The sequence below is a fragment of the Cervus canadensis genome, chromosome 22 (assembly GCF_019320065.1).
Source record: "Cervus canadensis isolate Bull #8, Minnesota chromosome 22, ASM1932006v1, whole genome shotgun sequence".
Taxonomy (NCBI): domain Eukaryota; kingdom Metazoa; phylum Chordata; class Mammalia; order Artiodactyla; family Cervidae; genus Cervus; species Cervus canadensis.
In genome coordinates this window covers 52,679,953-52,692,036 of record NC_057407.1, presented here as the reverse complement: position 1 = coordinate 52,692,036, position 12,084 = coordinate 52,679,953, and the positions used below count along the sequence as shown (strand labels likewise).

Sequence of the window (12,084 nt, the reverse complement as noted above, 5' to 3'; positions counted from 1 at the left end):
GACAAACGATTTAAGTAGACATTTTTCCAAAGAAGATACATGAATATCTTCTTCCAAAGAAGATAAGCCTGTGATGAGATGCCCAATATCATCAGTCATTAGGGAAATGCAGATCAAAACCACAATGACATACAACTTCATTCCCACTACAATGGCTATAATCGAAGACCGACAAAATCAAGTGTTGACAAGAGGTGGTGAAATTGGAACCCTCGTCCATGGGGAACGTAAACAGGGCCAGCTGCTTTGGAAGACAGTGTGATAGCTCCTCTAAGAATTAAACAGAGTTACCATGCAACTCAGCAATTCCACTTTTAGGCATACACCCGAAAGATTAAAAAATACGTGTACACAAAAACCTGTGCACAAACATTCACAGCAACACCATTCGTAACAACAAAAAACTGAAAGTCAGCCGAATATCCATCAACTGATGAATAAAAAATGTGGCATAGCCAAACAATGGGATATTATTCAGCCATAGAAAGGAATGAGGGGATATATGTATGCTTTCAGCTGATTCATGTTATTGTCCAGCAGATAATAACACAACATTGTAAAGCAATTAAATGCCAATTTAAAATAAATAAAAATCTTTTTTAAAAAAAGAATAAAGTCCTGATTCATGCTACAACATGGAGGAAGCTTGGAAACATTATGGTAAGTGAAATCAGCCAGACACAAAAGGCCACACAGACAATGGCCGTTTACATGAAATGTCCAGAACAGGCAACTCTATAGACAGTGGTTTGTGGTTAGCAGGGGCTGGGAGAGGAGGCGGGTGGAGGCGGACGCTTGGCTGCTGATGGGCACAGGGTGATCAAAGATTCTGGGCTGATATAGTGCTGTGGCTGCACAACTCTACAAATATACTAAATTTACACTTTTAAAGAGTAAATTTTACAGTGTGTGAATTATATCTCAAACCCTTTTTCAAAGATGGCAGTCCTTGCCAGCTATTCCAGCGTGGGCAGGCATATCGTCCTCCTTTCTGACCTGACCTATGAAACGTGGTAATAAATTAGTTGTACCTGCCTCACAGGGCTACTGGGAGAAATACCAAAGATCACCCAAGAAAAGCCCCTCCCTTAATATCTGCACATAGAAATAGGCTGATAAGAGTCCATTTACTATTATTTCCTTTTCCCCAAAATGTGTTCCATTTGATTGCTATTCCCTTCTCTTTAAAAAAAAAAAAAGTCAGGATACATTTTGTTACTCTTGAATGATTTTTGGCTACAGGAAGCTCAGAGCTCTCTCTACATTAAAAAAAAAAAACAAAAACCGACCTCCACTGCCATGTGTGAAATAGATCGCTAGTGGGAAGCTGCTGAATAGCACAGGGAACTCAGCTCCATGCTCTGATGGCCTAGAGGGGTGGGAAGGGGGGATGGGTGGGAGGGAGACTCGGGAGGGAGGGGATATATGTATACTTAGAGCTGATTCACCTCACTGTGCAGCAGAAACACACAAAACATTGTAAAGCAACTGTATCCTTAAAAGAAGAGTCCTCGAATACTGAATCTAATATAAAATGCTGTAATATTCAAGGAAAATTAGAATACGATAACTTGAATATAATTTAGCGAACCCAAATCCGGCACCACTACTAACACTTCTGTTACTCACACACATGCCAGGAGGAGTGAGGCAGAGGAAGCGGAGCTGACATAATTATTAAGTGCTGCAAATGCACCAAGCGCTTTATCTCCATCACGACTTGCCGTGACGGTGGCAGATATGGAGGCGGCAGCCCTGATTTCCCCACAGTCCTGGCTGTTAAGGACACAGCTGACGTGTGCGGGTGTGTGCACACACGCACTCACACACACACACCCCCCCACCGTGAGAAGGGCGGTCATACAGGTGTGTCCTGGTACACATAGGAGCACTGGAAGAGCAGATCCACTCTGAGCAGGCAGGTCACGAAGGCATCAAAGAACTCTACGAGCCTTGAGGAGCACATGGTATTCACCCCAGGAAGGAGAGGGAGAGGCAGTTCCTAGCATCACAGACAGCACAGAAGCAGGAAGGACTGGGGTGTGCGGGGGCGAGTGTCTGGAACACCGTGTGCATGATGGTGGTGGGGGAGAAGGCAGACCTGACCCATCAGGGGCAGCTCTGGACTTCGTCTTAGGAAGAGGGTGCTGGTAAAGGTCGTGTGCACCAGCGGCAAAACCACGGGCGCCCTGCCCTTGCTCCTCCGCACCTCGCAAAAGCTCAGACTAGCTTTCCCGGTAAGCAGCCTCGAGGTGACCACTGAAAATGGCTTCCTATGCACCTGACCCAGAAAAACCCCACAAAGCCGTGCAAATCAAGAGCTTCACGATCGTTTTAAGAACACCTGAGAAGTTGCCCAGGTGGCAAAGGATATGCATGTTCAAAAAGCCACCCAGTATGTGAAGGGTGTCCCTAAATTTACAGAAGTGATGGACCCCACTCTGTCGATCCAGTGAAAGAGCTGGTAGGTGTGCCCAAGTCCAACAGTGGGACTGGATGCAGGGTGGATGGCCCCAAACGAGTGCCTGAATTTTTACTGCACGTGTTCAAAAATGCAGAGTAGGACTTCCCTGGTGGTCCAGTGGTTAAGACTCCACCTTTCCAGTGCAGGGTGTGTGCATTCAATCCCTCATCAGAGAACATGCAGTATGCCACAGGGATCAGTCAAAAAAAAAAAAAAAAACCCACAGAGAGTAATACTGAACTTTAGGGTCCAGATGTAGATCACCTGAACAATGAGCACGTCCAGTGGACAAAGCCCCCAAGATGGGGCGCAGAACTTGCGGAGCTCACAGTCGGACCAACCCATACATGAGCTCTCCTGGTCACACTGAGATGAGCCTTACTGAAAAAGAGCAAATCGGCCCTAAACGAGGAGAGCAGATTGTACAGGAGAAAAAAGATATTCCAGGAGAAACTGGAATTACAGCCCAGGAATAAATTCTGCAAAAAGATAAATGCAATTAAAATTTTTTTAAAAAAAGAAAAACACCTAAAACTAGTTTTCCTGGTGAACAGCTGCAGAGAGGAGAGTATGGAGAGGAGTCTGATCACATGAGCACACCAGTTCCTGCCGTCAGACAAGTACGGTCAGGGTCCCTGTTGCAAAGTCAAGGCCATGGGAGAAGTGAGAATGAATAGGATGCTCAGTGCCACGGCCCGGGGTGGTAGACGAGAACTCCCGACCAGAAGGGTGCAGGGGAAGCCCTCAAGGAAGGACAGAGGGGTTAGGGAATGCCAATCAACCTTTTCAGATTTAAAGAAAACAAAACACTGTCTACAGCACAAGAACAGATTATACTGGACACTGGTAAGCTCCTCCTTGGAAACCATAAAGCCCTAACTGGGGCTTCATCAGCTCTGCCCCACAGAACCTTCCGTGATGATGGAAAACATTCTGTCCTTGTGCCGTCTAGTACTGCAGCCATCAGCCCAGTGTGGTTCCTGGGCACCTGGAAAGTAGCCAAGGCTGAGAAACTGGATTTCAAATTTAATTTCAAGTAATTTCCATTTAAACAGCCTCACTTGGCCTGAGGCCTCCACACTGGACCACAGAGTTTTAGGACCTACCTCTTGTCTGAGCACGCACACACGCACGCTTGTCCTATTCCTTACAGCCACTGTTTTTAGACATGAGGAGCAGAAGGAGTTTGGGTTCCTTTCCCACTTTTTAATCATTCTGTTACTTTTGAGCTGTTCAAACTGTTCAGAGGGATCTCAAACTTGTTTACTCATACAAGAGAAGTATTTGATGTCCTTTGTCATATTACTCCCCCAACTCTTAGCATTCTCTCAATGAGCCAGCAGCAGAGGCCCCTCTAGGTAAACAGAACCAGAGGGATCAGCTCACATGTCTTCATGATTACCATGAATATTCTGGTGTGCATTTCTGTGCAGATGGTTGGATAAGGTGGGGCCGGGACCGGATGCCATCTTCAGTCCCTCACAAGCACATGGTTTCAGATTCTACAGATGCCACTGGGTTCGTTCAGGCAGCAGGTGCTTCCTGTAGTGAGGCCTCCAGCCAAGACAGCTAAGCACCTCCCCAAGCCCTCTGGCTCACACCCCAGGGCAGCAGACAGTCGGGACAGTTGCAGTCATTTGTCAGCAGCGATTTGGTTTCCAAGTTTTCTGGGAGAACCCATTAAATAGCAGCTTCACATCTCCCCCTCATTCTTCACCCAAGGCTGTGGAATTCACCAACAGTCTGATCCAATTCCCCACCCATACCTCCCCAGAACAGATAAGCCTCCCCCAGAAATAGTCCACACATCCCCCATGCCTCCTCAGATAAAGTCTCCAAATGCCCCCCCAACTGGATTCCCTGCACCTGCCAACAAGGCTGCCAGGGGTGAGGTCACCAGCCCACCTACTCCAATGCTTTTAGCACAGAAGGTACTCACAGAGCAAGCTTTCCTGAGCCAGAGGGGACATGGAGGTGACCAGTGTGAGCCAGTCTGCCATCCCATCACTCTTCAGCCTCCTCTCTCCTGTCCAATAACCCTCCGGTCTTGCCCTGATGGAACCCCTACATCACTGAGACAGGGGAGGTAGACCAGATGTCATGACAGAAGCAGGGGTGTGAGTTAGGGACTGTCCCACCAGTGTCCACCATCATAGGGGGGTTATGTAAGATGGGCAGGTCCTCACTGGACACTAGCTTCCAGGAAAGAAGAGAAGTCCTGCCCAGTTCTGGGGTCACCAGACCCCAGCCACTCCCCCTGCCATGGAGGAGATGGTGCTCTTAAACCAAGAAGCCTCACATGAATTGTACATCAACTATCATTCCAGGGGAAGGCGGGGGAAAGGAAAAAGAAAGATACTTGTGAATTGGGCAGCTTCCACCATGAATATTTATATAAACACTCTCTGAAACTCAGCAGCTTTCCAGCTCATTCAAGACCTCCCAAGATTTATAATGAATTTAAAATCCTATATTAGACAATCACATTCCTCCATTTCTAAATCCGCATAATCCTCTACCCCAAAATTTGTGTTTTAATTTAGAATTCCCTAGCAAGGATGAGGAGGCCTAACCATATACCTATCTGATCTAACCACAGCATCTTCAGACACTACCAGACAAAATTTCCTAGGACCCACTGCATTACTGAGTGGATGAGTTGGCTGGGGTTTGACGGCAGAAGTCAGCCTGGGAACCAGATCATTGGAGCCATAAATAGTAATGCAAAGATGGAGTCAGAACTGGGCCCTGTGAGTCCAGAGAAAGGGCTTCAAATACAATATTATGAACTACTTCAAATGCCCCCAAATATCTACTTTTCCTTACTTAGTACCCCCATAGATTTTTTTTTAAGTTACATTTTCCATGCTTTTTAGACGGACCCATCTCAGGCAGGATTTCCCTTGTTGGGGCTTTGCTGGTGGCTCAGTGGTTAAGATTCCCCTTGCCAAGGCAGGAGACATGGGCTTGATTTCTGGTCCGGGAAGATCCCCCATGCCATGGAGCACTAAGCCCATGTGCCACAACCACTGAGCCGGTGCTCTGCAACAAGAGAAGCCACTGCAATGAGGAGCCCAAGTACGCCAACTAGAGAGCAGATGCTCGCCGCTACGAGGAAAGCTCAGGCAGCAACAAAGACCCAGCACAGCCCCAAAAAAATCAATCGTAAAAAAATAAAATAAAAGGAATCCGCCTTCTAATGCAGAGGATGCAGGCTCGACCCCTGGTCAGGAACCTTAGGATCCCACATGCCATGCGGGCAACTAAGCCTGCACACCGCAACTGCTGAGCCCACGCATTTGGAGTCCACACACCTCAATGAGAGATCCCACATGATGCAACAAATCTCCCAAGTGTCACAACAAAGACTCAACACAGCCAAATTAATAAATAAAAGATATATACTCTGCAAATATTAGAGGAAAAAAAAAAAGACTTCCCTTGTTTCCTCGAATTTCCATCTGGATCTAAACAATAGCAGGAAAACGAATAAAGGATGACAAGTGACAGGATGATAAAAGGAAGAACCCAGAAATGTTCTGAGACACAGGTCAAGATCACGACCTTGTACGGTCACTGTAAAGACAAACCAACCCAAGCACGGGGGACAGAACCACGGCCAAAGCCTGGTCTCAGAGTCCATCCTCAGGAGAGGCGGGCTCCTCGCAAGAAGAGGCGTGTGCTGTGTGCACAGGTATGTGTGGGAAAGACTGGAAGGGCAGCCCCACACATGGAGCCACGTGACCTCTATCTCCCTGCGGAGAAAAGGGTCTGGAAGGACACACACCCAAACAGTATCATCAGGGATTAGGTATGCAGCTGGGATTGGGGGCAATTTTTTTTTTCCTTCCTTATTCTTTCCTGTCTCCTGAATGTTTGGCATTGTGTACTGGAAACATTCACAAATTAAAAAAAAAAAAAAGCTACTTCCATTACAGGGGAAAAAATGCCTTCACAAGTTGTCAGCGGTGAACTTGTAACAGGAGTATGTTTCTGGTGGGGATGGGGGCGCTGGTCAGAAGGGAGGCAGCTGAGCATAAAGGGAGCCCTGGGCACCCCCAGAGTTTGAAGCCCACACCCGCTCTCTCTCCCTGCTGTGGGGGTGGGTTGGAGATTCGACTTCAGAGGCAGTGAGAACCATCACCTCCTGCCACATGCTCATCCTTTAGGAGCCGAGAGGTAAGGCAGCTGGTGTGTGGATGTGCTCAGTCAGTTCCGTCATGTCCGATTCTTTGCAACCCTATGGACTGCAGCCCTTCAGGCTCTCCTGTCCATGGGATTCTGCAGACAAGAATACTATGGTGTGCTGACAATCCCCTTTCCAGAGGATCTTCTCAACCCAGGGATCGAACCCAAGTCTCCTGAGTCTCCTGTATTGGCAGGCAGATTCTTTACCACTAGCGCCACTTGGTACTAACATCCAGTTAGCATCCGAGGAGACACATGAACTTAGTCTATGGGTCACCCCCACAAGCGAATACACCTTCCATGTCTGGATGAGAAAAACCAAAGAAGTATTAAAAAATCCCTTACGTTTCCGTCAAGTTGAAAATTCCTTTACCTGGCCAGAATGAAAGCCAGTAGAACTACAACCTTAAAAATCTGAATTTCCTTTAAACACTTTCCAATGGCTTGGCTCTTGTCCTCATCATCCCACTTCCCACTCCGGGCAAAATAACCTGGCATCTGTATTATTAATAAGTTCCTCTAACACGCCACCCCACCCTCCAATATTTGCTTCTGTTGATTTTGAAGGCCCCTAAGTCCTCTGTGCGTCCATCTGAAAAGAACACTGCCTATGGGAAGGCAGGTACACACCCACAAAGGCATCAGAAACACACCTGTTGTCCCTGAGGAGCTTGTCCAAGCGCCTAGGGCTGGATTGGTCATCCTTCAAGTGCTGTGCAGTCCAAATAAATCTGAATTCTCTTGATACTCTCACCAGGTTGAGTCTGGATAATAACCCCACTTCATCTGCCTAAATATCTGTTCCAGGCAACAGTTGATTCTACATCAAAAAAGCTTTTACAAATTTTTATTATAGTATAGTTGCTTGACAATGCTGTGTTCCTTTCTGCTGTAGAACAAAGTGAATCAGCCTCATGTATACATATATCCCCTCTTTTTGTGGATTTCCTCCCCATTTAGGTCGCCACAGAGCGCTGAGTGGAGTCCCCTGTGCTATACCATAGGTTCTCATTAGTTATCCATTTTATACAGAGTAGCAGCAATGTATATATGTCAACCTCAGTCTCCCACTTCCTCCCACCCTGCACCCACCCCTTGGTGTCCATATGTCTGTCCTCTATTTCTGCTTTGCGAATAAGATCATCTAAACCATTTTTCTAGATCCCACATATATGCATTAATATATGATATCAGGTGAAGTGTTTTTAAGTGGGTTTTCTTTTCATGTGGACCATTTTTAAAGTCTTTTTTGAATTTGTTACAATATTGCTTCTGCTTTATGCTCTGGTTTCTTTTTTATGTTCTGTTTTATGTCCCTGGCATGTGGGACCTTAGCTTCCTGAACCGGGGATTAAACCCACACCCCCTACCCTGGAAGGCAAAGTCTTAACCACTGGGCCACTATGGAAGTCCCACAGGATTTGTTTCTAAAGGTAAAATTCCAAGCAGCTGTATGGAGAGTGTTCTCAGAGAGGATGAGAGGAACCCAGGGAAGGGAAGGCTTAACTTGTGTTCCCAGCAAGCACAACACAAATTCAGCAGCCATCCTTCAGTGAACTGGATATTAAGTTGATATTCACTTCAAGCCTAACTTAATTTTCACTACTTCTGCTTGAGCAGACTTGGACTTGATCATACTTCTGCTGCATTACAAGGTCTGTTCACAATTTAAAAATGATTCTTCCCCTAATTGATCCCAGTTGCTATGCTATAAATGAGCAGTGACAGCTTATCTGTCTCCAGTTCTCAAGTCAGGAATCCTACAAGTCCTAACTTCTAATTTATTATTTACTTGGGTTTTAATGTTAACAGATCAATCCAGATTCTTAAAGCTACTCCTACAGAAAATCTTCAGATTCTCTTATTTCTACTAACACTGGGTCTGCAGTGATCTCTCAAAACATCAACCCACTTAAAACTGGTTTCCCCATCTCAATTCTTACACCCAGAATAAATTCCAAATGAATCCACGATTTACACATGATAATTAAACTATAAATTAACTGGAAGAAAACTGAAGAATGTTTTCTTAATTTTGGAACAGAGAAGCTCTTTCAAAACACAATGCAAACCCAAAACCCAAAAATGAAAATGTGTGTAAATTTGACTACAAAAATATTCTACATAGCAAAAGAATGTATTCGAAGTCAAAACACAAATTACCTACTAGGGGAAAATACCTAGTACAAATGACAGGCAAAGGACAAATAGACTTAACACATATACAGCTACTGCAAATCAAGAAGAAAAGACAAATTCAACAGAAAAATGGGTGGAGGATAGAAATAGACAGTTTACATAAAAGAAACAGAAGTGGCCAGTAAACACCTGAAAATATACTCAGCTCCAGTCATGATTTCAGAAGTGAAAATGAAAATTACAAGGTTCCATTTTTTTTTTATCTGTGAGACTACCAAAAACTCAACGTTCATGAGAGCTATGGTTAGTGAAAGGGGGAAGAAACATCCTTACACACAGAAGGGATGGAAGTACACATCAGGACAAATCAGGACAACTTTTGAAGAAGACAATTTAGCAATGACTATGAAAATTTAGAAGACACATTCTCCATGACCCAGTACTTCCACTGATATAAATTCATAGACATACACCCCGAGAGGCACTAGAAGATGAGTGTCCACAGATGTTTATTACAGCATCATGTACAACCACCACAATCAAATTAAGCATCCATCAGTGATGGACTTAAAGCTCTGACATCCACCCCTCAGAAGAGCATCTGGCCATCCTAACAAGAGTGCAATAGATGCAGATATCCAGCAGGGGAAAATCTCCAAGCTGTATCAGCAAATGAAAAGAATAAAATGTAGCACAGTGTGCATGATAGCATCCATTTGTATAAAAAACATCTGAGGTTTTTAACACCTGAGAGCTACAGATCCACACACACACACACGCTAACACATACCTAAATTCACCAAAGAACAGTCACCTCCAATTAGCAACAGGTAAAGGTATGTCCTTTATATCTTATCCCCTTCTGTTCCACTTAACAAAAAGTAAAATGATACATAGAAAAAGAAAATAACTTTATACTGCCCTGCCTAGGTATTTATAAAATATTGATGAAACGTCCAGAACGCCTACTATAATTCCTAGAAAATAAAGGAGGCCAGAGGGAGAAAAGCTTTAAAAGTGGGGCCCCTACCATATATCCAGACAAAACCATAATTCAAAAAGATACATGCACCCCAATGTTCATAGCAGTACTATTCACAATAGCCAAGATATGGAAGCAACTTAAGTGTCCATAAACAGATAAATGGATAAAGAATATGTGGTGGTGTGTGTATACACACACACTGGAATATGACTCAGTCATAAGAAAGAATGAAACTATGCCATTGGCAGCAGCCTGGGTGGAGCCAGAGATGATTATACAAAGTGAAGGAAGGCAGACAAATACCATATGATATCACACAGGTGGGATGTAAAATATGACATAAATGAACTTATCTACAAAACAGAAACAGACTCACAGACGTAAGAGAATGGCCTTGTGGTTGCCAAGGGGTAGGGAGTGGGAGAGGGAAGGACGGGGAGTTTGAGATTAGCGGATGCAAACTATCATATACAGGATGGCCAAACAAAACGGTCCTTCTGTATCGCACAGGGAACTGTATTCAATATCCTGTGATAAATCATAATGGGAAAGAATATGAACAAGAATGCATATATAATTGAATCACTTTGCTGCAGAGCAGAAAGTAACACAACATTATAAATCAAGTATCCTCCAACAAAATACAGTTTTTAAAAGAGAAGAGGCCCTCCTTATGGTCACCCAGACCCCAGCGGGGGCAAGCCTAAAGGGGCATTACAGTGAGTGCAACTGTAGTAAGCAAGTCAAGGAGAAGAAAGAAAAAAATGAACACATCATTGTGAAGAAATCATTTCAGGTTATGTTTGGAGGCAGAACAGAGAGGTATAACTATATAAGACATTTCCATGAGCAGAGAGGTTACAAGAAATGGAATCCTAAGAAGTTTCAAGCATGGGTCTTCCTATCAGATGCACGGAATACAGAAAGAGACTGCAACTGAATATCATAACGAACCTTGAACTAATGATATAAAAGAGGTAGTCCTTTGAATAGTAATTTTAACATATATTTCCTGCCCTGAATAAATTCATCGGGCCATTATTTTTTATACCTTTTAATTGAAATACAGTCGATTTACAGTACTGTGTTAGTTTCAAGTGGACAGCAAAGTGCTTTTTTCAGATGATATTCCATTCAGGCTACGACAAGACAGTGAATTCCCCGCGCCACACAGTAAGTCCTTGTTGTTCGTGTTTTATGTGTATGTTTATACCTCTTAATCCCACACTTCTAATCTGCCCCTTCCCCTCTTTCCTTTGGTGACCCCAAGCTTGTTTTCCATGTCCGTTTGTTTCTGTTTAGTACATACATCCATTTGTGTTATTTCTCAGATTCTACATATAAGCAATATCCGGTTTCCCAGGTGGCACTAGCGGTAAAGAACCCACCTGCCCATGCAGGAGACTTAAGAAATGTGGGTTTGATCCCTGGGTCAGGGAAGACCCCGTGGAGGGCACCATGGCAACCCACTCCAGTATTCTTGCCTGGAGAACCCCATGGACAGAGAAGCCTGGCGGGTACAGTCCATGGGGTCGCAAAGAGTCAGACACGACTGAAATGACTGAGCACACAGGCATAAGCAATATCCAATGGCTTTTTACTTTCTCTGACTTATTTTCTGTCTTTAATGATAGGAGAGCCTCTGAATAATCCATGAGAACGCCTACCTCCTACCCCCTGCATATCTGATCCAAGATCTCAGAATGAATCCTGAAGAGAAACTAAGTCCCACTTGGATGCCAAAGTCCCCGAGAACATGCTAACACACTCAGAGGCAGAAGCGCCTCAACAATCTGGGGTCTCCTCTTATTTAAGGATCTGAGACAACGAGTCTTCGTGAACAGTAAACCAGACTCCTCTGCCGCCACAGTGAAAACACTTGCTCAAGTTCTCTGCAGACCAACGACCGGCTGCCTAAACGGACAACACAGAAAGCTCTAGAAGTGTCTTTTCAGAATCAGCTCCCATCAAGTGTGTGCCTGCCCCCTCACTCTACGTATAAGCAAATCCTCCCACTTGTCTCTAAGCAAATCCTCCCACTCGTCTCTCGGCTTTAAATGTAAATGTCACGGGACAAGTGTGAATTCCTGATGGTGGCGAACTTTAAGGATAATATGGAAAACAGCTCCCCAAAGAAGCCGATCCTGGGCTGAAGGGGAGCCGTCCTAGCTGGGGCAACCTGCCCCCAGTACCACCCCCCATTTCCACAGTTACTTACCTTCGAATTCGTCTCCATGTGGTATTTGGCACAAGCTCGAAGCTGAGTCACCCAGAACTGTTTCTCTTTTGCATCAGCAGCTGAAATAGA

General features: G+C 44.7%; 1 protein-coding gene across 4 annotated transcripts in view; it reads right to left on the bottom strand.

Moving 5' to 3' along the window:
• Nucleotides 1-12,084, bottom strand: part of OSBPL10 (oxysterol binding protein like 10) — a 308,456-nt gene that overhangs the window by 200,478 nt on the left and 95,894 nt on the right. For all 4 annotated transcript variants that reach the window (XM_043443183.1, XM_043443184.1, XM_043443182.1 and 1 more), the window contains exon 3: nucleotides 11,995-12,074. In XM_043443183.1, coding sequence (XP_043299118.1) covers nucleotides 11,995-12,074 — 80 coding nt within the window. The remainder of the gene's footprint in view (nucleotides 1-11,994; nucleotides 12,075-12,084) is intronic.